This window comes from Physcomitrium patens, chromosome 16 (assembly GCF_059467195.1).
Source record: "Physcomitrium patens ecotype Gransden chromosome 16, ASM5946719v1, whole genome shotgun sequence".
Taxonomy (NCBI): Eukaryota; Viridiplantae; Streptophyta; class Bryopsida; order Funariales; family Funariaceae; genus Physcomitrium; species Physcomitrium patens.
In genome coordinates, this window is record NC_143425.1 from 13,118,148 (window position 1) to 13,144,563 (window position 26,416).

The 26,416-nt window shown below is 32.1% G+C and overlaps 1 protein-coding gene across 2 annotated transcripts; it reads left to right on the forward strand.

Moving 5' to 3' along the window:
• Positions 1 to 274: 274 nt before the first annotated feature.
• On the forward strand, positions 275 to 12,727 carry LOC112293433 (clustered mitochondria protein). Of its 2 annotated transcripts, XM_090257039.1 has the most exons (31): positions 290 to 426; positions 1,709 to 1,827; positions 2,160 to 2,237; positions 2,455 to 2,819; positions 3,165 to 3,226; positions 3,444 to 3,633; positions 3,847 to 3,969; positions 4,075 to 4,125; positions 4,395 to 4,557; positions 4,695 to 4,888; positions 5,054 to 5,155; positions 5,498 to 5,633; positions 5,873 to 6,001; positions 6,241 to 6,586; positions 6,783 to 6,887; positions 7,008 to 7,126; positions 7,265 to 7,373; positions 7,533 to 7,673; positions 7,832 to 8,002; positions 8,254 to 8,340; positions 8,501 to 8,644; positions 8,857 to 8,970; positions 9,261 to 9,329; positions 9,438 to 9,596; positions 9,783 to 9,839; positions 9,987 to 10,027; positions 10,316 to 10,435; positions 10,690 to 10,999; positions 11,165 to 11,272; positions 11,546 to 11,623; positions 11,787 to 12,727. In XM_090257039.1, the coding sequence occupies exons 4-31, from the start codon at positions 2,465 to 2,467 to the stop codon at positions 12,324 to 12,326; spliced, it is 4,323 nt and encodes a 1,440-aa protein (XP_090113165.1). In that variant the 5' UTR covers positions 290 to 426; positions 1,709 to 1,827; positions 2,160 to 2,237; positions 2,455 to 2,464; the 3' UTR covers positions 12,327 to 12,727. The 2 variants fall into 2 exon arrangements, with proteins under 2 accessions (XP_024398580.1, XP_090113165.1); XM_024542812.3 differs by lacking the exon at positions 2,160 to 2,237 and having other exon boundaries at positions 275 to 426.
• Positions 12,728 to 26,416: the final 13,689 nt, after the last annotated feature.

The window sequence follows — 26,416 nt, forward strand, 5'->3', positions numbered from 1 at the left end:
ACCACCACGGGCACCGTCCCCCGCCCCCAACCCCAACACGGTCAAACCAACTACTCACCCGCTTCACCGTACGATCTTTCTGGATAAGGTCCCCACGAACGGTTGGAGCCGATCGTCCGACCCAGACATTGATACCCGCAGACGACCCTCAAGTCAAGCAGGTACCTACCCTGTCAGGTTCTCATGGCCCAATCGGATCGCGCGTTGGTCCGCCAGGTGGGAAGTGGAACCGACCAGGCGGCCAGGGTCTAGGGTTTTGAGGGGCAGGAGACTCTCCGCACCACACAAAGGCTGAGGGAAGAGGTCCCTCTCGCGAGTCGATCGGTCCCTGAACCCTCTTCCCTATTACACACCGTTCCAGGGTTTGCTGCAGCCATCGTCCCTGGGAATGCTGTGAATTCTTCGCACGCGACTTGTTTCTCTAGGGTGCGTCTCCTTCCTCCAGCTTGTTTTCCTGTTTTTCTCCGCGAATTTTGAGCTTGAGAGTGGTATTCGGCTGTTATTTGGTTGATTTTCGAGAATCGGCGAAAGAGTTGGGAATCATGGTTGTCGCGTTTGTTGTTCGTGTCTCTGAATTTTAGGTTGCGTTGATCGTGACGCTGGTGTTGGTTATGTGGCGCCTCCCCAGCTCTACGTGAACTTGTAGTGGGGTTTTGAGACGGTTGTGTATTTTAGAGTTTGGTTCGAGTGTTCGTGAAGTGTGCTGAAGTGGGGTAGGCGTTCTGGGTTTTTTGAGCTGTTGCTACGATCATTGGAGCGTGGCGCCTCTTGTAACGGTTTGGTCTTGAAGTCGAATCATTAGCGGCTATTGGAATAATAGTTTTGCGTTTAAAAGGATCGGGGCGTTCAGGTTATGCTTTCGAGAAATGTTCCTCTGAACCGAGGCATTTGAAAATTCATCTCTCCTTTCAATCGTGCATTTGACGAATGTGGCTTCCCATTAGAATTTTGGTATGGATAATGAGCTTCAAGCGCTGCCGCTTCCGAGTTTTTTTTAGGTAGAATTGAGCATTTTTACGTCTCACCGTGAATATGAACCAAGGGCTTAACTCTTGGCCGAGCAATGGATTCCAAATTTTTAGGGCACGCGAAGTTGGTCGCCTCAGTCAACAGAGTTTGGGACGTAGTTTTCTGAGTGACTAATCTAGTGATTCCAATTTCTGCAGTTCGCTGCCTCCAGGGCCTTGCATACAAAACTTGCAATTATTGATTTTTACCATCATCAATTATTTAGGAAGGCTAGAGGAAGTGGGATAAACTCAACATTCTTTTTTCACGCCACTTTATAACTCCGGACCAAGAAATACACCTTGAATGGGAATGTTGAGAAAACATAAAAAATCTTTAGGCCTATATACCCAGAAGTATGCATCGTTTTCCCGGTTTCTTGTAGAAACCTTGTACTTCTTCACTGCGTATTGAGGGCGCTACGACATTCCTTTAACCAATTAACGTAACCAGAATTGACTGCTTTTACATCAATGCCGAATGAATTTGAAACATGCAGGTGCCCCCTTCTTGGTAAGCAAGTCTGAAAAATTGCAGTTGTATCGGATATGCCTGTGCAGTTTTCTTAGCAGCAGGCTTGTGTGCGTGGTTGATATAGGTTAGTGTCCAGTGGAGATTACGAGTATTTGGGTTTTAGCACTTTCTGTAACGAAGAACCGCCTATCTCTTTGAAATAACCTATTTGTATTTCCATCTGCAGGGCTTACGAATAGTACTTCGTTGCAAGTGTGGAGTTTGATTGCTGGCGTGCTGCTCATGTAGCTTAATCTTGTCTGTGGTTACTGGCATTTGAGCCTTCAAAGAAAATCGTCGCTGGAGGTATGTGAGGCCTTTATCGTCAGCAGGGAAAATCGAGATACCTTTACTGAAGACGTCGATAATTTAGTATGAATGCTTTGGTATTTTGGGCGTTTTTTGGGGGGTTTTTTTTTTGGAAGCATTGAGGGAGTGACTTTCTAAGCTACATTCCTGAATCAAAGGCCCTCAGAGTTTGTTTAACCTGGAACTGTCAACCTATAATCTTCCAGCTATTTTCTCTGTCTTTGATTTTACGGACGTGGTCCGTTGGGCTTGAAAAGTACTGTTTCCGAGACAATTACATTTGATTATATCTTTATTGCTCGGGGTTAATTGAAAGTGACTTGCTGTAGTGCTGCTAGGCTGAAAGATTACTTGATGTCAGCTTATTGCCAGTCAATTTCATACTAAGCATTGCGCCTATCAGTAACGTATGGACCAAACCTCTCCTGAGTATTCCTTGAAGTCAAGCTTGTTGCAAGTTTAAAACAGTGTAGAATTTGCACTCTTACGAATAGGGAGATTCCGTAGTTGACCAAGAGATAAGCTTATTCTGTATAGTACACAATACCTGATTCTACGAGACGTGTCAAAGTGCACTTATTAACAATTTTCTGAAGCTCTTGAAGGATGTGTGGTATGCTTCAGGCCTCCAAAAATGGCGGGAAAGTCCACTAAAGGCAAAAGCAAAGGAAAAGGTAAATCCGAATCAAGCTCCGCTGATTCATCAATGGCTTCCAAAGAAGTCCAGCCCCTAGCTAGTGCGACAGGACTGCCTGAGTTGGTCCTGAAGAAGGCCCCTTCTGTACCTGCTTCAATAAAACAACTACCAGCAGAAGCACCGAAACAAGATGTTGCTGAAGCCTTGGCGGAGTCATCAGGAGTAGAAACTTCTGCAGCTGCTTCTGAGAAAACAGAGAGAAGTGATGAAAGTGTAGAAGCTGAGAAGAAGGAGAAAGCTGAATCAGGAGAAACACGTGATGGCAATGGTGCTGGAGACGTCGACGGGGATGGTAAAGCTGCTTAATCTAGTGATTTTGATGTCTAGAATGATACATCGCTGCTGCAGTTAAAATGGAATATATGGTCAGGAGTGGAGAGAGAATTTGTGTTTGCAGCGTATATTTTCGACCACCACATTCTTTTTTTCTACTCACTCTAAATTGTTACTAACTGGGATATAATTATTCAAATAGTTAGAATCATCTTCTCCCTCTTTATTTTATTCTTTCTTTTTAGCTTATTTTAGTTTTCTGCATGACCTACTTCACCAGCTTGCTGTGCATTCGTATACATGGTCATATGATTCAGGGTAGTTGGTTTGTCATTCTGAGAGGCTTATTGTTTTGGTTTTTCAGCAGAGCTGTTGCTCTATCCCATCATCGTCAAAGGACCAAGTGGGGAGAAACTTGAATTGCAGGTACCTACAAATTACTGCATGTTTTATTTATTTATTTATTTATTTTGAGCGGAGAACGTATGTCTCACGCTGGAAAGTGGATTTGATGGGGCCAACTAAATAATGTGGATTGCTTTCTTTCCAGGAATATGTTTGAGTCCTTGTGACTAGTTCTATTAGGGTCTTTACTTATCTAGTAAGGCTGTGTCTTAATGAAGTCTGTCGGGGTATGTGACAGGTCAACCCAGGCGACTCAGTTATGGATTTACGCCAGTTCCTTCTAGATGCGCCGGAGACGTGCTTTTATACATGTTATGATCTTATCTTAAATGTTGCCGATGGTGCCCGATATCACCTGGCTGAGTACCTTGAAATCGGCGAGGTTGCTGATATTAGTTCCGGAGGTTGTTCGCTGGAGATGGTTAATGGTAATCCCTTTGCTCTCTTCCGAAGAACTAAAACATGCTTTCATTGATCAGTTTGAGAAGGCTATTTATTTCTCCATGCTACACGGTTGTCTGATTGCGTCTTTGATTCATTTCTGTTAGGAGCCATTCCGTTCATGCACCTCACATTTTAATTAATCAATAAGGAAGCTCACTTGCTGAATTCAATGTTGTAATTGTATTGTGTATGTGCAGCCTTGTACGATGATCGAATGGTACGGTCTCATGTTCGACGCACAAGAGATTTGATCTCCACATCTAGCATACATTCTTCCCTATCGACGGCACTCGCAATGGAGTACGAGGCAAAGCAGGCTGGTCGGTTCTGTTTCTTGACCCTTTGCATCTGATTGTCATGTTCCTATGCCTCACCGTTTACGAGTCTTCTTTACAGAGAATTTATGGGTTTCGTTCTTGTCGCAGGTGAGGATAAGGATGCTAAGGATAAATCCGCTTCCAAGGACAAGGCTGCCGGTACGTCACAAAACCTAGAGTTTAGAATTCATGCGGACTCTACTCTTTGGGGAGAACACAACTTCTATATTTGTTTGTTTTTTGTATTTTTGTACCTTTTCCGATTCCTCGTACGTAAAGGACCTAATACTTGAACCTCATTCGTTAGGTTTCTTTACGTTTATAGCGTCTTCTATGCTTCTGCGAGTTTTATGCCGGTTTACCAGTCTCTCATCTTTCTGGGATGTAATTGCTGTATGTTCTCTAATGGTTCAGCAACTTGAAAACAGAACCCGTGAAGATGGAGCTAGCTGAGTTGGAAGGAGGTCTTGGGTTTATGGAGGACTCTTGCGGTCAGTTAAACTTACTAATTAGTCTCCCTGACCCTCAAGAGAATCCTTGCGTGCAGACAATTGCCTTCTCGTCATTCAATCCTGTCCCAGGATATCGAAGGTAATTATTAAGAGATTTGCTTCTTCTGCATATAGGATGCAATATATGTGGATTTAATCGATGTGTGTGCAGCAATTTTACCTGCAATTTTTCTTTCTTGTATATCATGTTACCAATTTGTGACATTGTGTGGACAGGCTGCTCGGCGACCTTATTTACCTAGATGTGGTAACAGCTGAAGGCAAAAGTTATTGCATCACTGCGCATACCCGAGGCTTTTATGTAAACTCAAGCAAGGGGAACATTCTTAACCCGGAGAAAGCTGCTTCAGCTTTTGAATCCACCACACTTGTAGGTCTGCTTCGACAATTGAGCAAGAAGTTCGTTGCAGGTATAGCCCAAGTGCTTCTATCGCTTTATTCACGATATTTACGTATGCCAGTGTAACAAGACTTCTTTGATTACTTAAATTTACTTCAATTTTTAATTTTTTGTACTCGCTTAACTGAATGCTTGCATGTCATGTGAAGTTTCTGACACATGTAGTAATGTATAGGCTTTGCGGCGATATTGGACAAGAAGTCATCCGGCCATCCCTTCGAGAATGTCCCGGTGCTTTTGCCACCTAATGCTTGGCTTGGCCCACACCCCATTCCTCGTAAGTTGTTGGTAACGTTTTGGACAGCAACATTTTTATCTAGGTTCTTTCTACGAGTCAGACGTGGTTTAGAATTGAGAGTTTTTTTTGGTTTGATTTACTGTAACATTTGCTCCTGAGATTTTTTTTGATTATTTCAAAATGTTCAGCAGTTAGTCCTACTAAGATTTTACGTGATGCAATGTGACTCAATTCTGAGCACAACCCGTTGATTCCTTAAAGTTCTTTACGTCTTATAGTTACGTCTTAACAAGTTCTATACTTTGTGGATTTGTGTGCTTACATATTTCATGCTCAAGTGGATGTAGACTGATTTTATTATATTTTCATGAGATGCTGCAGCTCACAAAAGAGATATTGCACGGGCAGAGGATGCTTTGATGGTGCCATATGGTACTGAGGTGGTAGGCATGCAGAGGGACTGGAATGAAGAGCTTCAGTCCTGTAGAGAATTTTCGCGTGATAATTTGCAAGACAGGTAGATGTCTGAAGTTGCAGCAGCTCTTTTGATATCTGTTGTTATTTGTGGCCCTGTTGACGTCAGTTTCTTCGTAGTTCAGTTGTTATGACGTGATTTTGTGGTCTTCCAGCTCGTTTATTTTAAGAATTGTATGTCAGATCGTAATTTTTTTATCATTGGGAATCGATAGATAATTTGTTTTCTTTCGTGACTTCTTTTTGAAAAGATTTAGAAGTTGACTGTGTTTAGTTTCGCAGAATAATGAGAGACAGAGCACTTTACAAGGTGAATTGCGATTTTGTGGAAGCTGCGACCAAGGGAGCCAAAGCTGTAATTAATCGGTGTATTCCACCTATCAATCCCACGGATCCTGATCGCTTTCATATGTGAGTATGCAAATATTTTACTGTATATTTCAATCTATATTTTATCGTCATGGTTTCGTGGATATATTTGTAGGTTGTTGAGCTCAAGCAATCAAGTCTATGATAGACCTCGTTTTACAGGTCTTGGACATAAGTGGATGATTAATGTAGTTCTCTTAGTCATTCATGTGGATGATCACCTTATTTGTGAGGCTCTTTGTGATAACATCTAAGTTGTGAGGAAATATTTTTACTTGCAGGTATGTGCACAACAACATTTTTTTCAGCTTTGCTGTTGATGGAGACTTCACTCTTATGCAGCAAGTGAGGGATCAAAATTCACAGACAGGAGAGTCTTCCACAGAGGAATCTACTATCTCAAATGGGGATGCAAAGTCGGATAATGCTGAATCTAATGAGAGCGATGCATCTTTAAGTCTGGATGCAAATTCTGGCTCTGCGGTTGTTGAAAGTGAGCAAGCAACATATGCATCTGCAAACAACGATCTTAAGGGAACTAAAGCCTACAATAACGCAGATGTTTCTGGCCTTTATACCCTTGCAATGGCCATCATTGATTATAGAGGTCATAGAGTGGTTGCGCAGGTGAGATTTTTATATCGTCACATGTTTCTTACCCAGAAAAGATTATTTAAAAATCAAGGGCGTATAAAATTCTTAACAATGGTCATAGTTCTCTTAGTGGGTTAAAAATGGAAGTCATTGCATTGGAATGATATGTACATCTGGTTTCATCCGTCTAGTTCCTGACATTTGAGAACATGATCTTTGTGGGATGCAGAGTATCATTCCTGGTATTCTGCAAGGTGACAAGACGGAATCATTGCTATACGGATCCGTCGACAATGGAAAGAAGATTGCCTGGAACGAAAAATTCCACGCCAAGGTCAGCATCTAAACAATCTGAAGACGCAGCAGTATTCTGAAACCTGTTACTTGTTTTAGTTGATGCAATGCCAAGTTTGAGAGTTACCTTGACGAGTGTACAAATGCTTCTGTTTGTCAGGCACTTGAAGCAGGAAAATTGCTGCACATTAAAGAACACACAGTTCTGGACGGAGCTGGGAAGGAGGTGACTTTATGTGCTCCTGTGGAATGTAAGGGTATTGTTGGTAGTGATGACCGGTACGTGGTGGTTCTCCCTTAAGAAAGCAATATTGTTATGAGGGATGCAAGACTAGTTTATTTCTACTAGAGTCAATACGCATTGATTTAGCTAGGAAATGTACGTTCTCCTAAACGACCAAAGAACGAATGTTGCAGACACTACCTTCTCGATTTGATGAGAACAACCCCAAGAGACATAAACTACACGGGACCTGGATGTCGACTTTGTGTCCTCAGACCAGAGCTAGTGGCTATGTTTTGCCAAGTAAGCGCATCCACATATAGTATCTTTAGTGGCCATGCCAGTTTCTGTGCATTTTATATCTGGTTCGTGTATTAATGAAAGGTTGCATTGCATTCCCACTATGATTGAGTAGGCCTCTTGACTCACAGCTTGTTATTGTCTTGCGTCTCATCATCGCAGGTTGAGGCTCAAGAGAGGGCAACTCAAAGGAAAGCTGATGATGACCAGGCTGATGAAAAGGCTTTGGTTCAGGAAGAGCTTTCAAAGATTATGCTCAATCCTAATGTCTTCACTGATTTCAAAGTAGCTGGAAGCCAAGAGGTTGGAATTCAAGCACATTTGTATATTTATGATGCTTGGTATCCTCGTTTGTAATTTTTCAACAGTACATGCTCCTCCGAGGTGTGTGTGCGTGAGTGTGTGTGTTAGTGTGTTTAATGGAGTTGGTCGAGTAATGATGTTTTTGTCTATCTGAATAGGAAATCGAAGCAGATGAAGAGCTTGTCCGAAAAGCAGGCAATTATCTGAAGGATACAGTACTACCTAGGTTGGTTGCGGACTTGAGTAGCCTGGAAGTGTCTCCTATGGATGGTCCTACTCTGACTGATGCACTTCATGCCCACGGCATTAATATCCGATATCTTGGCCAAGTAAGAGTAGTCTTTCAGTAAATGTAACCCACATTCTCTTTGGCAAAGGGCTGTAGTCACTCTTAGCCACTGCTTTTTCTGTAATCTGCACATTATCGTGTTGAATTAGACACCTGCATGCTGCACTCTAAGTTTATTTTTTTGATAATTTAAACGACTATTGCGGCGAAGTCCATGCAGTTGCTTCAATGATTTTAGCGGTGGAAACTTTGATGTCTAAGAGACTGATGAAGTCACTGGTTTGTGAGCAGGTAGCAAAGAAGGCAGAGCATTTGCCACATATTTGGGATCTAGCTGTTGTAGAGATGGTTGTCCGGGCTGCCAAACATGTCCTCAAGGTTCGTCTACTGTATTTATTTACCATATTGAGTAACGTGAAAAACATTTTTCATGTTGTCTTAGTTTTGTGTGAGAGAGATCACGACACTTTGCAAGAGATTGCTCGACTTCTTTCTGTCTAAACTTGCGACGCGCTTAATGAACTTTCATCCATGCCAGGGCGTATTACGAGAAACCCTTGATCAAGATGTTGGGGGAGCCATTGCCCACTTCTTCAACTGTCTTGTTGGATCGGAATCGGCTAATCCAGTTTCGGAAGGAAAATCTGTATTAAGCGGGAAATCTTTAGCCAAGTCCGTTTCTGTAAGTGTTAACCATTCTCTTAATAGCTGGTGCATTTACACATGCGCATCGTATCGTATTTTTGGTCTGTAACTGGCGGTAAGATGCTTTCCAAGGATCAAAGATGTTAGTATACATAAGTGCGGCGGTGGTTGCCTTCAGCGTAGATTTTTGGTTGCCAGGGTTCCGGTTTTCAAGTGTTTTACGAATGACACTGCATAATTACCTTGCAGGGAAAGTCCTCATCGAAAGAGTCGGCGCAACCTGAGACCAAACCATCGTACCTGTGTATAACTCCGACTCTTGTCTGGTCTGACATTGAGGAGTGTGTGAAGTTCAAATACCAGGTCTTCACTCCTTCGTACTTTCACGTTCTACATTGATTTATTAGTTTCAACGGCTTATAAATAGATCCTTAATTAGTGGTGATTGCATCATTGTGTTTCATGTGTAGGTTTTTTTCTTTTCTTTTCTTTTCTTTTTTTTGATTGGGCTTATCTTGTAATGTGAAGAAGGGTTAGCATGACGTTTCTTATAATCTGAATCAGAATTGTGTGTCATCCTGATAAGAGAGTACAATGGAGCAAGATTTGAAATTCTTTTATTTAATATGATTTTAAACTTTTGATTTATGCAGTTTGATTTGCCAAGCGACGCAAAATCAAGAATTCGCAAGATATCCACCGTCCGAAATCTTTGTCAGAAGGTAAGTGGTTTTCACGATTAGGGAATTACAAAAATAAGTAATTTTCACAATTGATTTATGGATTTGAGTTGCTGTGAGATATCAATTCTGATATGTGCATGCAACCAGGTGGGCGTTATGCTGGCAGCAAGGAAGTACGATTTCGAAGTACCTGCACCTTTCAAAACATCTGACATACTCGATCTGCAATCAGTAGTGAAGCACTTATCTCCTGTATGTGTGGACGCCCGTGACCTCCTGGAAAATGGGAAGCAGCGTTTGGCACAAGTGAGTTTTAATTGCTATTGATGAGTCTAACTTGTATTTTCGTGGGATATCTATCTGTAAATGTGATGCACTTTCCTGCTCCTAAATCGTGGTAGCAGAAATTCCTGTTTTCGTAGCTTTGTTTCGCAATTAACGCCCTCAGCTGTACATATCTTTCCTATTGATCTGATTCCGATCGAAATGTAGGGCAAGCTGAATGAAGCGTATGAAGCATTTTCCGAAGCGTTCACGATCTTGCAACAGGTCAGACCCTTCGTACTTGTGAAGTAGAAGGCCGATTAGATCAGTCATATTGTGTTTAACGCATCAAATAATATACATCGTATACCATCGAAAAAATGCCCATACTAATCTGTAACTGACTCATTGAAATTTGAAATATGGTATTAGGTTTGTGGACCGATGCATAGGGAAGTTGCGAACTGTTGCCGGTATGAACATTCATCTCATCATACTAAAAAAATATAAAAAAAATATATTAATACTAATAATCAAAGTATATATATATATATTAATACTTCAATTATTTTTTCTTTCCGATTCTCTTCGTTCTTTTCTATTTTCCGGGTTGGTACTGTTTTTCCTATTTGGAACTATTTTCAATGGATGCTGGATTAAGACATGGAGTATTTCTTTTTTAAAATCATTGTGCCAATCTGAGTTTCTAGAGGTAAAGGATTTCCTTTTCTAATGCTATCCTTCATCTGTTTCTACTCTAGATATTTAGCAATGGTCCTCTACCATGCCGGGGATATGGCCGGGGCAATAATGCAGCAGCATAAGGAACTAATTATTAACGAGCGATGTTTGGGTGGCGATCATCCAGATACTGCGCACAGGTACGCTTCATACCTGAACACATAATATCATGTGAGCTTGCCCTCTGTTGTGCAAGGGTGAGATTTTGTCAAGCTAAGATATCTTCATGTTTGATAAAGCATGACTAAGTTGGCGGCTTCTTTTAAAGTCAATGAATTAGAGATGCTTTTGTTTTTAATTCGTTATTATTTTGTAAGTCGTCTTCTGCTTGTGTGTACTACTTACCTTCAAAGCAAGATTTCTAAGTATTATCGTGTGCTATGGTGCGGAACAGTTACGGGAACATGGCTTTATTTTATCACGGATTGAACCAGACCGAGCTTGCACTACGGCACATGGCACGTACATTGTTGCTGTTGAATGTTTCATGTGGGTCGGACCACCCAGATGTTGCAGCCACCTTCATCAACATTGCTATGATGTACCAGGATATAGGTAAAATGGAAGTCGCACTCCGTTACTTGCAAGAGGCTCTTAAAAGAAATAAAAGTCTCCTTGGTGAAGAGCACATCCAAACTGCCGTTTGCTACCATGCACTGGCCATCGCATTCAATTGCATGGGAGCGTACAAGCTTTCCCTGCAGGTGAGTCTTTTGGGACTTGGTCTTGCCTAACTTTGGTGATTTTTCTTGATGCAGAAGAAGGTTAAGCTGCGTAGCACTTGATACACTTTTTGACTCTTATGTAGGTTTTGCTTCAGATTTCGTAAATGTCAGAGCAGACTCAACTAGTTGTTTTTTGTTCCGCAGCATGAGCGTAGCACATACAATATTCTTGTGAAGCAACTCGGAGAGGAGGATTCAAGAACCAAAGATTCTGCCAATTGGATGAAGACTTTCCAGATTCGTGACATCCAGGTGCCGTATTATACAAATACTTGTCAGTGTCGCCCATTTTTTTTGTTTCTCTTATTTTTCATGAATGGTCTTCACTATGGATGCTTCACTTGATTGATATTCAGAAACTATTGAATACAACATGGTGAAGACATTAGTTAGACCTGATTTGGTGAACAATTTTGGTTGGGTGAATTGGAAGTATCTTATTCGTCTCTGATGCATTGAAAGGCTCATTATGATAGCGGAATGGTTTAAGATTACTAATTATGACTTCTGTTCCTTAAATTGCAGGCACACGCTCAAAAACAAAAGGGGAAAGAAGCTATCAGTGCCGCTGCCGCACAGAAGGCTGCCGCTGATGCTCTTAAGGTCCTTACCCTGGACAATCTGCTTAGTACCTGGATTTTGGAGCTTGGATGATCTATTTGTGCATTTGGTTTATTAGAAGAGGATCCCTGAGTGTTCTTCCTTTTAGGACCGGCTCTGCATGTGGACATATGGCGCTTATCTTCTGCAGTTGTCAATGTGACAGGCAAGACCAGATTTGGTGCAAGCATTCCAACAAGCGGCAGCCAGCAGCACTGCCAACCGAGGCTCCATGGGAAGTTCACCTCCGAATCTAGCGAGGGCAAGAGGTGCCCCGGATGAAAGAGCTGCACGAGCCGTCAATGAAGTGAGGAAGAAGGCTGCTGCAAGGGGCCTGAATGTCCGTCCACAGGCAACAGCGCCCAACCAGAGCATCCCTCCTCTTGGGGACTTGTTGAGTCTCATCAACAGTGGGGTAGCAGGAAAAGCTCCCCTTGCAACAAGCAGCACTCCTAGCTCAAGTACTTCGAAAGGAACAACCAAGGCTGCTCAAGCTGCACGACCCGAGAGTAGCGGCAGGAAATCAACTTCAACTCCAGCCACGGCCGCACCCGCGCGTCCTGGTCCTGTTTCAGCTGTCGGAAATGGCCCTGTGCAGGCAGCATTATCCGCTGCCGACTTGCAAGCCCCTTCACCAGTAGGATTAGGAAGTGGATTGAGTCTTGATGCAAAGAAGAAGAAATCCAAGTCAAAGAACGCAGCTTAGGAATCTTGTTAGTGAAATTCTTTTCACAATCTCAGTTCTGCAGTTATACATGGAGTTCATTCTTGGATCAGTTGATTTGCATACAATGTGTTGCTAGGTCACAACATGTTGATTCATTTCCGCTAGACGCCAGACTTTGGCCGATCTGAAGTGCTGCAGATGTTGCGCCTGCCCATATTCTGGCGAGGCTTGAAGCAGGCGTGTGGTTTTTGCACATCATCCACTGGGTTCTTTCAAAATAGCACAAGAGCCTACGAGCTGGGACACCACATTTTTCCCAGGCCGTAAAACCCATGCTCAGTCTAGTTGATTGAATCCTCAGAATTCTCAGCTCACGTTTCTACACTATGGTGTCCTTTATGTAATCCAATTCTTGTTAGCAATGTTTGCTCTTATTTCCACTTGATGTGCGTCTCTTTTGAACGTTTGAGGAGAGACTACATTTGTGGAAAAGAAATGATAAGTCTTATTGTAAAATTATTAATTGTGGAAAACAAATGATAAGTCTTACTGTAAAATTATTAATTCTGTTTGTGACAAAAGTGGTTATATTTAAAGGGAAATGATAAAGCCACCCAATTTTTTACTAAATTGACTCATATGCCTCATTCTCAATTATTCCCTTATTTCTCGACATTGTTCCTAACTATTGCCCCATTTACTCGTCATAAATATTTCTAGAGAACCTTATTTCTCGACATTGTTCCTAACTATTGCCCCATTTACTCGCCATAAATATTTCTAGAGAACTTTAGAAATACGCTTCTTTGATTTGATTTGTCTTGACATTTAAAATTACTTACTTATTTGAATTCTTTTTCTCTGTGTAGGCAATTTAAATGTAAGATAATAAACCTATTCTAGTTTATTATGCAAATTTTGGTATGTAATTCACAAAAAATGACTAAAAAACTTTGTAATTTAAGCACAAATACTTGTGTGCTTATATTTTAGTTATTACCAAGAATATTATGTAGTAGTTGTATGATGAATAAATTATATATTTTTAAAAATAGTTAAATAATTAATACAAACTATTACTTTTAGATGTTGATGATTTTTTATTTTCATTTAGTTTTGCTCCATACTAAATAAAAAAAATAAAAAAATAAAAAATTAATAATTGTAATTCAGATGTGCTTCAATTGGTTTCAAATACTAGTCACATTAGATAACTTAGATCTCTAAACACAAATATAAACAACAAATTGATATTTAGGTACACAAACAAGGCCAAAGTCTAGAATGCTCTACATACCACTTTAAAAACACAAAACTTATAATAAACAGATAAATAAATTCACAAATATCTTCATAAATCATCAAAATCATCAAAATCATCATCTTTTATTAAAAAGTATTCCATGATAAGTTTATTAGTATAACAAATGTAAAGGATTCTAAAAAGTGAATTTTTGTATACCTAAATTAGCATATTACCTAAAGATTATTTCGAAACCATAAGATTTTACTAAGCTTCTACATGCTCTAATAACATAATTTTAAAAATTAATTTTTAAAAATAGCCTTGGCAATATTCAAAGACCAAATACATCAATTGCAATCATTGTGCTAAACTAAAAGAATGGTTACTTATGAAGAAAATCCTACAATAAATTTGCATAATGAAAAATAATAATAAAAGAGAATTCCTTTAAAGAACAATGTAACATGCATACACTAATATACACCTTATTTGAACGGATAACCAATGGTTCTGTAGAAAATCATTATAAAAATTATTTAAATATTTCAAAAACTACCTTTGTAGAAATTGCATCATAGTATTTAATTCTTGCTATGTATTGTTAATAACAAAAATTATGGCTTAGTACTTATAACCACAAAATTTTAAATTATATAAGAGAATCATTTTTAATATACATATTATTTTAGCTTTTCATAAAAATTATATAAAATATAAATAAATTCAAGATTTTTTTTAAAAATTATTTGAGTTATTTTTAAAAAATATTTAAAAAAATTATTAATTTAAGAATTTGATTTTAACATATTTTTATTTTAAAAGATATTATAACTTCTTAGAATAGAAGATTGATTTCAATAGTTAGTAGAAATGTAATCTATATATATATATATATATATATATATTAATAATGAGAAATTTTAATAACCGCAAGAAATATACAACTAAAGTTTGTTCTTATATGATATTAATTAAGAAATATTATATATATATATATATATATATATATATATATATATATTATATATATCAAATAATTTTATATATCAAATGTCATGATTTCTAATTTTTCCATAATAAGTTTTACTTTGAGTATTAATTAATATAAATCAAAAATAAATTCTATATCAAAATAACATAAAAAAGATGTTGAAAAGTTATTAACATTGCATGAGACCAACAACTTCTTTTGATAAATTTTAGTATATATATCTTTGTAGTTTATGTCTCTATTCATAAATATATTAATAATGATAATTTTATACATGTATAATTTAATCTATTATAATTGGGTTAATATAAATTAATATAAAAAATTATATTGTGATTTTTTTTCTTCTTAAGATAAATAGCTTATAAGTGAAACATCACAAATCGAATAATAGAGTTGTTATGCCTACATCAGTGTTATGTTATGTAAAATTTAGCCTTAAAAGATACTTGGATTTTAGTTCTAGAAGAATTTCAACTTACTTTCAATTTCTTCTTGTAATAATAAAAAATAAATACATAAATAAAAATAAACACATGAAGTGTTTATAATTGCATGTCTTAAAAATTTTGACCTTTTCAAAATCCTAAAGCCAATAAATTTTTATTTCTATTAATTTAAAATGTATCCTTGCTACTATAAATCTTATTCCAAGACAATCTTGTATAGATAATTTTGAAAACTATTTACATGCTTTAAACTCATCTCTAAGATAATTGAATGTGTTTTAAGCTTATTGATATAGGTTTTAGTAATACTCTTAAAGTCAAAAAAATCTTAATCAAACATCAAACAACCTTTGAAAAATCCTAAATAAACTTATAAAATCCTCAAATAAATATTTGAATTCCTAAAAAAAATCTAAATTAAATCCTAAAATATCCTATCAAGCTTCTAACTTCATATTGACTAAATCCTAAAAAAACTCTAATCAAATCATAAAAAACCTAACTAAGTTTTGACCAAATCTTAAAGAAATCTTATCCAAATCCTAACCAAATCCTTATAAGTCCTATGTCATAGACATACATAATTATCTAGATAAAAAGTATTAGGTAGAATGTAAATGAAGGTAGGTTTGATAATATCTTGTTGAGAAGCTTCTTAGAAGATTTATAGCTGCAAATTTAACTTTAAATTTGTAGTTAATTGGTAAGTTGAAAATTTGACCAACAAGTTGGCCACTTGTTGTATATGTTGTAAACTTGCCTTGCAAGTTAAATATGTGTCATATAAGTTAGACATGTGTAGAAGATCCAATAGAATATTGCTATGTAGCTTCTAATTAAATAGTATATATAGAAGTAGGAGTAAAGCCTCTTTCATTCTTATAAACATTTTCTTCTTCTTAGTCTAATTTCTAAAATATCTAGATGTCAAAGAGATGAATCTTAAAGGACTAAAAAATCAATTTACTCTTGTATCACTCAAAAAGACTAAAAAATCACTTAAAATTTGTATAAAATTAAACTAAAATGGTCGTTGCTAAAGACAAGAAGATTAGAAAGTCTTTAAATAAGTCTAAGGACTAAAAAAGCATTGATAAGTGTGAAGAAGACTTTACTCTTTCCTCCATATATACTATCTAATTAAAAGCTATATATCAATGTTTTATAGGACATTTGATATATGTCAAATTTGCAAGATACATGTCTTAACTTGTAATATAAGTTTTCATTATATATGCCACATAGTTAACTTATTTAACGAGCTACCAACATGGGTAATATGTAGCTAACTTGTTGGCCAAATTTCTAACATATTAATAAACTACAAATACATGTAAAATCAAAGCCATGTCTATAAAGCTCCTAAGAATCTTTTTTATAAGATATTATTAAATTTATCTATTTTAATCTACTTCTATCTATTTATTATCTAAATGATTATTAGAATAAATATATATGTTTGTGATATTTTTTTTTTCTAAAGACAAGTTCCACAAAGAATATTAATTCGCTTATTAATGAAATCTAAAGTATCATAAATTATATTTGCTACATACTTTGATCTTTGTTCATTTTAAAGGTAGTTGATAGGTCTTTTTAGCCATTAATAATATTCTATTTCAGGGCATGAAAACTACCTTGTTATTTAATTATTATTGAAGTCTTCATAACCTCCTTCAAACAAAATATTTGTAACATCATTAAGAGTTGTTACTAATTCTTGTAAAATCACCAAACATTGAGAGTCTCTTCTAAGGTCGTAATATCAAATGTATTATATCTCACCATTTATTTGAGGAAGAACATATCACTCTTGAGGATCTTCATTTCTATTACTTTGGCTTGAAGGTAGTGACAATCATAATATCTTATCCAATAAGTCAACAAATAATATCTCTTGAATTAAATCTCCTAGTTATTGATTTTTCATCTCCTTAGTATAAAAAATAAATAAAAACTATAAACAAAGATAAAAGATAGTATGAAATCTTTTTTTAAATTTTTTTCATTATAATAAATATTTTTAATTCTTCATCTTGATTAAAATCTTTATTAATTTAAAAAAGATTGTTATTAATTACTAATAAATGTTTTTTACTAACAAATTTTGTTAGTAAAAAATATCAATCTTTTTTGCTACATTTCTAAGATTTTTGGCAAGCTCTTATGTGTATTCATTGATACCATATCTGCAACAATAGAAAAGATATTCTAGCGTATTTTGGTGTTGCCTTGAATCTAAGACTTCTTTTACTTTGAATTCATGATTATTATGCATTTTTTTAGGAAGAGGTGGCATTTGTCTTCTTATCAAGATATTTACTATCTTATATGGCTTAGAAAAAAATACATGAAATACAGAATGGATCTTCAAAGATCCTAATAGATAAAATTGATAGGTAATTAAATTGATTTTTTTATAAATAAGAAATGGTTTAAGCCTATAGTAATCCAACTTATCACAAAGACATTTAGTTTTGATATTACAATAAAATAATCTTATCTTATCACCAACACGGAATTGAAGTTACTCTTTACAATAGACATCCATATTATTTTTTTGTTATTTTTAAACTTCTTTTAATTGTGATTTCATTCTTGTATGTAGCTAAAATAAATGATTTGCCAAATCTTTTGCTATAGGATTATCAACTTTTGAAAAGTAAAAAATATCAAATTATGGATGATAACCATAATTATTAAAGAAATATGTTTTTTGAATAGATGAATGTATCATGTTATTATAAGCAAACTTTGCCAATGGCAAAAGACTTGTTCAATTATCTTATGAATAATTGATGGTACATCTTAAATACTATTCCAAAATTTAATTTATATGCTCTGTTTATTCATTAGTTAGAAGATGAAAAGTCAAAAATAGTTTTATATCTATTTTTTAAATCTTAAAAAAGTTTTTTAAAATCTTGATAAAAATTGTCTTCTTCTATTTAATATAATATCTTTGGACAATCCATGATAGCAATAGATATTATTAAGCAATTTTTTTTTTTTTTTTTTTTTTTTTTTACATGTAATAGATTTTATATATGATATGAAATGTGCCATATTAGTAAAAAGATTTACTATCACAAATATAGAATCGTAAGTACCTAAGATTGAAAGATTTGTGATAAAATCCATAGAAATAAAAAAATCATAGTTGTTTTGAAATTAATAAGAACTGAAAAAGTTTATAATATCAATGATGAGGAGTTTTCTATCTTAAAAAAATATCATCTGATTACACAAATTCTTTGAATGCCTTCTACATTTGAAGCCACCAAAAATCTTTAGATATTAAGTCCAAAGTCTTATTGTATCTAAAATGTTTGACTATTAAAAAGTTGTGATGAACTTGAAGAATATATAATTATGCTTTGTTTTTTTAAACATATAATTATCTTTCAAAATAGAACATATTATTTTTAGACTGAAGCTTAGAAGTATCATGAGACTGAAAAAGAATTTTTCTTTATATCACAAAGAAGAAGATCAAAGGACATATTTAACAAAACTTGCTTCAAAAAATTTGAATCACTAATTAGTGTTGATTTCATTACTTGAAGATAAAAATGCTTCAACCTTACAAGAATTATTTTTATTAATTAAAAATTATATCTTCTTTGGATTGAAGATAAGAACATTTAGAAAAAATATCTAATAAACCTTGTTTTCTAGATTAAAAAATCAACTTGAAATCAAATCTTAATAAAGTCATGCTCTAATGGGCTTAGAAATTCAAAATATGTGTCGACATAAAATACTTGAGATTATTTTGATTCAAATATATAATAACTAGGTTAGAAAACTTTTTTTAAATGAATGCATATTTCTAGAAAGTTCTTTGTCATAAATCTTATAATTGATCTTGGTTGCTAAAAATTTCTTTTAATAGAAAAAAATAGATAGAATTTGTTATTTATTTTCATTTGAGTCAACATCACACTCATAGCAAAGTTTGATGCTTATATTTCTATAAAAACAAAATCCTTAAAAAAGTCAATATTAAACAAGATTGGTAGAAAAATATATATATATATATATATATATATATATATATTTTTAAGGCTTTAAAAATTACTTCAACTTCTTTGCTCCACTTAAGTTTGTCTTTATAATTCAAATATATAAAAAGAATTGCAACTTAAAAAAATTTCTTGATGAAAATTCAATAATAATTAAAAAATCTCAAAAAATATTATTGATCTTTGAATGCTTTTAGAATCTTCTTATCTATAATATTTATGACCTTCTTAGGATCTATTTTAAAACTATTATTTAAAATAATATATCCTAAATCAACTTGGATTATATAAAATCCACACTTTTTCATCTTAGCATATAATTATGCATCTTTTAATTTTTATAATACACAATAAATATAAAATTCATATATTTTTATATTTTTAGAGTAGATTAAAATATCATCTAAATAATAGACAATAAAATCATCAAAAAACTTAAAAAAGACATCATTCATTAGATATTAGAAAGCAATTGGTGTATTTTTAGGTCTAAAATTCATAACATTATATTTAAAATGTGTATATTTAGTTCAATATGGAGTTTTCTATTCATCTCTTTTTTAATGTGTATATTTAGTTCAATATGTAATTTTCTATTCATCTCTTTTTTTAATGTGTATTAAGTTATATGCTCTTTATAGATATATTTTTGTATAGATCTTTGCTTGATTGAATTCATCAAAAAGTCTTGAAATAAAAAGTAGAAGATACCTTTTCTTAATGGTGATCTTCTTGAATCATCCATAAATCACACTTATCTAGAAAGATTTGTCTTTTTTCTTCACAAATAAATTAGAGGCTCTTGCTGAAGATTTAAAATAGCATAGGAAGTTCTTAGCCAAGTTTTTATCAATATATTTCTTAAATGCACCTAACTTGTTCTATAATAAGCCATAGGATGGTCCAAATGATGTTTGAACTCCTTCTTATAGATCAATGGAATAATCGTAGAAACAATGATTTGGAAGAATATATGCATTCTTTTTTTCCAAATTTTCTTAATAATCTTAATATTGGCTTAGAATACCACTTAAAGTATTTTTTTCTATCAAAAATAAGTACAGCATATATATCAAAATTTGTTGTTGCTTTTACAATATGCTTAAAAACTTTTTTATCTACAAATAAAGATTTGGTTCTATTGAACTTATGGATTTCTATTTGACTAAAAAAATCTCAATATAAATTACAAGAAAAATTAAGGTTATAAGAAATCTAGTCTATTTGAGGATTATATTTTTTTAGCTATAATAATCTTAAAATAATTAGATTAGAAGTAGATCTAATGATATTAAATATTACTAAGATATTATGATCTTTAGTTCCTATATCTAAAGAAACCATTTCATGGATAATATTTTCAAAAGACAACAAATGACCATCTATTATTTCTATATGCATATGTTTTTTTTCTTAACTAAAGATATTTCTTATTTTTTAATAGATTTATTTTTTATAAACAAGCTCAGATTCTTGAATCTAATAAAACAAAGATTTTGTGATTTATTGATCACAAAAAAACTTCTATTCTAAAATGAAATGAGGGATTTGAAAAAAATAGGATTTTTATTATAAATTATATAAGATTCTAACTGCATATTTTTTAATGTAGTTGGACAAATTTATTTTTTGATACATTATTTTCTTTGATAATTAGGCTCATCATTCTATAATTACATTGCTTCTTGAAATAATGCTAAGTAGTATGCTTAGATTGTCCACAATATAAAAACAATCCTTTTTGATGATGTCAAATCTTTTCTTACTCAATGAAAAATTTAAAATGTATTATGTCAATTTGCACATGTTTTGACCTTGATGAATAAGCTTTTGAAAACTTAGAAATTATTGCTATGACTTGACTTACACCTCTCTAACCAAACCTTTGTTTTTGGTACCTTTCAAAGAGTCAAATATTATATATGATAGCTTAAGCAATAAATTATTTTAATGAATCTGCTCTTGATATTGTGAACAATAAATCTTTGATATTGTCTTTCAATTCATATTAAAATTGATTGATAAGAGCTTTATCATTTCAATCCACATTGCAAGAAATATTTTGGAATTTTTTACCATATGTCGTAGTTAAACATGATCTTTTTGTAAAGATAGAAATTTGATCTTTGCTATCTTTTTTGAATTATTTTCTCCTAATATGATTGTAATGACTTCCAAGAGTGAATTTAAATCATAAAAGAATCATAAATCTTTTTTTATATCAATGCTACAAACTAAGAGAGATCATTCTTGGATAAAACTACACCTATAAATTTAAATTGAGTAAATCTATTACAGTATTGCAAAAGATACAACATTAAATAGAACTTCACTTATTGTAGAAATCATCAAAACTTTGATCTTATTTTGTCAAACTTCTCCAAAAAACTTATCCTTGTCTTTCTTATACTTATAGAAACAATACTTCTTATATTTAATTGTGAATTTGATCTATTTATTTTGCTCAATTAGACAACTTTTTGGCTTAGAGTCTGAATCTCATTGTTGACTTCTTCCACAGGCATAGGAATAGTATCTCCACAGTTCACATTAGAAATACATGAGATTTCTATCCCAAGAGTGTTAGTAAGGTTATAAAGATCTGCAATAGTTGCAAATCTATTCTCACTTCCATTAAGAGTAACATCTATAATTTTTTCTTCTATACAAAACTCAAAAAACTTACACATCAAATTAAAAGAGGATAATTTACAACCTCTAATATCAAATAAAAATTTCTACAAAGAAAGGTAGTGTACTCTTGTTAAGAAAAAAATCAGAATTAAAAGACTAAAATATTAGTTTAAAGATGTCTGGTCCGAAACCTTCAAAACACAATAATAAAAGTGAGATAATCCACTCACTTCTAAAAACAAAATAAGAACAATGAGCTAGCACTCTTGTCAAACTATTAAAGTTATTAATCTTAAGGTACTAAAAGATAAATACACTTGATTTTAACTCAAATAGATTAAAAAATCATTCAAAAATGGTACAAAATTAAACTAAAATAACTATTGCCAAACATAAGAAGATTAGAAAGTCTTGAAATAAGACTAAGGACTAAAAAGGCATTGACAAGAGTGAAGAAGGCTTCACTCTTGCCTCCATATATACTATCTAATTAAGAGTTATGTGGTGATGTTTTAAAGGACTTTTAACATGTGTCCAACTTAAGAGTGTATTATGGTTTTTATTATTTTTAAATCATATCCTTGATAGTTTGATAAGAATGCTAATTTATTATTATTATTATTATTTACAAGTGAGTAGATTATTTTACTTCTTTTGTTGTACTTTAAAATTTCAGATTATTTACTTCTAAACTAATATTTTTTATTCTACAACATCGATTCTTTTCTTTAAAAAAGAAGATTCTATTTTTTTATAGAAATGGTTATTTGATATTAGTGGTTGTAAAATATTCACTTTTAATTTTACTTGTAATTTTATTTAAGTCATTAATTAAAGATATAAAAGCAAAAATTATAGATTTTACACTTAGTAGAAGTAAGAATAGATTAAAAGCTATGTAGATCTTCACATACTTGTCAAAGTTATTTGGATAGAAATCTCATATATTACATATATCAACTATAGAAGTTTTTTTTTATATACATATAAAAGAAATTAACAATAAAATTCAAAAAATATGCCATAAAATTGTGTAATTTAAAGAAGCAAATAGATCAAACTCTTAATTGAATTTAAAAAGACTTACTACTAAAGTATGAAAGATGTAAGGATAAGTAAGATAGAAAAGTTTGATGGAACAAGATAAAAAATTTAAAGATTTAAAAAAAAATAGATTCTATCTAAAATTGTATCTTTTTTAATATTCTAATAAATTTATCTAAGTTTGATTCGTAGGTGTACTACTATTTAGAAGTACTTTCTTTTTATTTTTACCTTTGATAAAAAAAAATATATTTATAATTCTTCTACAATCTAAATTCATTTTTGAAAGTGTTTACAACCTTATTTTAAAAAAGTGATTGAAAAAAAATAGGAGAAATCAAACTTCTATTTTTATGACATGAATCACATTTAGCTACCATATATGTTACTAAATTTCAAAGATTTTATTGGAGAGGTACAAGTCAAGTCATGGCAATAATTTCTAAATCATCAAAATTTTATTCATGAAGAAAAACATCAATATAAATTTATACAATATGTTTCAAATTTCTTAGTAAGTGATCAAAGATTCAATATTGACAAGAAGGATTGTACTTATATTATAAAGAACCTAAGCACAATGCATAATATTATCCAAAGAAGCAATACAATCACAAAATAAGGAACATGATTGCCAAAGAAGATAATATGCCGAAAAACAAGTTTATCTAATTACAACAACAATCGTGCAGTTAGAATTTTTTGCAATACCTACCAAAGGTCATATTCTTTCTTGAGATTTTTTACTTTATTTTACAATAGATATTATAATTGCTCATTTGATCTTCAAAAAAGGATTCAATCGCCATTTAAATCAATCTATAGCTTATCACAAAATAAGTTGATTGCACTCAAAGAATACATCAATAAGAATTTGGCTAAGAATTTCATATACTATGTCATATTATATATTGTCTTGTTTGGAAATGCATTGGGTACATAATTGTAGAAGGTGAAGTTGTATTTTATAAGTATTCAAGAAACTCTAATAGGATTCATCCATAGAAGAAGAATGTAATTTGAATTTGAATTCAAAAGTTTTTAAAGCTAATACAAAGTCCTCAAAAATATTCTTCTTAGTAACCTCAACTATACACAAAGTCTAATTTCCTTGTTACTTTCATAATTAGGAAATTTTTATTTTTCTTTATAAATTCTAATTTTAGCTAGTAAGCTTCAACAAGTTATAACTCCTAATTTGATTGTCTATTTGGTACAAAAATTTGCATATTAATGCTACTATGAGTCTCTTACATACTTACAAAAACTCACTCAATCCAACTTACAAATTGTGAAAAAACATCCAAAAAATTGTACTAATGTCACTCAATTGCTAACTTAAAAAATGATGTAGATATTCCAGTAACAATTTTTTATTTTTCAACTATTAACTTTAGCTTAAAATCGGTATAAAGCTTGATTTTAAAATCTTCTAATACTATGCCAAATTTTTCCTTATTCCAACTACTAGATCTTCAGATATCATAGAAACCTATCTTTAAAATTTTTTAGTCCAATCCTATCTTTAATTTAATCTTAGTATCAACCATATTAATTATTTATCTCTTCTTCTTTATTTTTATTAATTTATGGCCTTTTTAAGGTAGAAAAAGAATTTCTAAAATCTAGAAGGTAAAATCACTAATCAATCTTTAATCTATTAGCTATTAAGATAAAAAAAATAAATTAAGAGGCTTTTATAAAAAGCCATGTTTAAATATCTTCAATTATCATTAAACCAAGATGATTATATATAAATCAAAAATTCATTTTTGATTATATTTTTACTATATAATCATATTACAATACAATAATATTTGACTTATGAACACAAATTTTAATGGAATAAAGAAACCAAAGCATCATTTAAAGATTTGAAGTCAACTCTAATTTTTGCATCAAACTAATATTACATTGATTTTTTAAAAGGATATTTTATGAAAAAAAAAAAAAAACATTAGACTAAGCTTTGAATTTGATATTGTTTCAAATCAAAATAGATGACAAACTTCATCTTCTAGCTTTTCATTTTAAAAAAATCTATTGATTAAGATCAATTACAAAATCAATAATAATATACTTTTTTATTTATAGATTTATTTCAAGGATAGCACAATTATCTAGGAGGTATTTTAAGTTTAATCATCATGTATATTAACTACAAGAATCCTAAGTATTTTATATCAGCATGTGTTTTAAATCATTGCCAAGTTTATTGGATGATGTTTTTGTTAAGATTTGAATTCAATATCACTTGTTGATTAAAAAAATAATAAATTTTATCATATGTTTTTTTTAAACTTTCTTATCTTATATAAAAAGAAAAAAATGTAACTAATAATTTGCAACAAATGGTGGATTTTAAGCCAAAGAAATTTTATCTTCAAGTAGTGAAAACAAAATTGATTGTTGATTCAAATTTTTTTAAAATAAATTCAATGAAGTATGTCTTAAGATCCTTTTATTCATGAAATTAATAATAATCTTTTTATAATTCACAATATTTCTAAATTTGAGTTCAAAATCAATCTACTATATTTTAAAAGATGCTTATATATTCTAAAAGACAAAGTACATCTATATACTCTTTAAGTTCATTACAATTTTTCAAGTGCAAGATATTTTAGAATCAATAAGACCTTTGTATCAATATGAAGAGATTTTTGGTGGCTTTAGATGTAAAAAGCAATTAAAATTTTTGTATAACAAAGTGATGTTTGTTCAAGATTAAAAACTCCTTGTCATCAATTTTATAGACTTCTTCAATCATTACTAAAATCAAAACAATCAAGGTCTTCAATTTCTACAAATTTAGTACAAATCTTTAATTGAATTTTGTATGACTTTATATTTATAGTAGTAGATTGTTTCACAAATATAACATCTTTTGATAAAAACTAACAATAGTAAAAAAAACAATTAAACTTTTTTTTAATAATATTTAATTCTATCATCAATTGTCAAAGAATATTATATTATATAGATAGAGTCAATTTGTATCAAGGTTTTGGAGATTACTTTTCAAAATATTAAAGATGAATTTAAAACTATCTTAAGATTTCTAGCCTTAGATTGATTGATAAACAAAATAAGAGAATGAAGTTTTACAATAGTATTTGAGATGTACCATCAACTACAATCAAGATGATTGAATAACTCTTTTGTCATTAGTAGAGTTTGCAAATAATGACACCATATATTCTTTTATTTAATAAACATCTTTTTTTATCAATTATGATTATCATCCATGACTTAATACTTTTGATTTTTCAAACATTGATAATCCTATGGAAAAAGAGTTATATGCAATAATTAAGGCTCAAGAACAACAAAAAATCAATATAAATATCAATTTCAAGGAAAAATCTTACTTTTATGCTGGTGGCAAGATATAGTTAGTTTGTTATAATATCAAGATTAACTATTCTTATAACAAGTTGAATTATTGTAGACTTTGATCAATTTCTATTTACAAATAAATCAATCCAATTATATATGGAATATATGTATTGGAGTCTATAAAGATCCATCTTGTATTCTATGTATTTCTTTTAAAACTATATAAGATAATAGATATATCAAAAAAATCAAATATTAATTCTTTTTATAAAAATAGATAATAATTAAAAATTTAAGGATGAAGAAGTCTTAGATTTAAGGTGGTCCCAAAATACATTGGAATATCTTATTCATTGGCACAAATATGATATTAATAAATGCACATGAAAGCTAGCTAAGAA

Excerpts from the sequence above, each read along its gene's own strand:
- LOC112293433 (XM_024542812.3), top strand. The coding sequence starts at position 2,465 with ATGGCGGGAAAGTCCACTAAAGGCAAAAGCAAAGGAAAAGGTAAATCC. Across the intron at positions 8,341-8,500 it reads CTGCCAAACATGTCCTCAAG|GGCGTATTACGAGAAACCCT; the intron begins GTTCGTCTACTG and ends CATCCATGCCAG. Across the intron at positions 8,971-9,260 it reads GTGTGAAGTTCAAATACCAG|TTTGATTTGCCAAGCGACGC; the intron begins GTCTTCACTCCT and ends TGATTTATGCAG.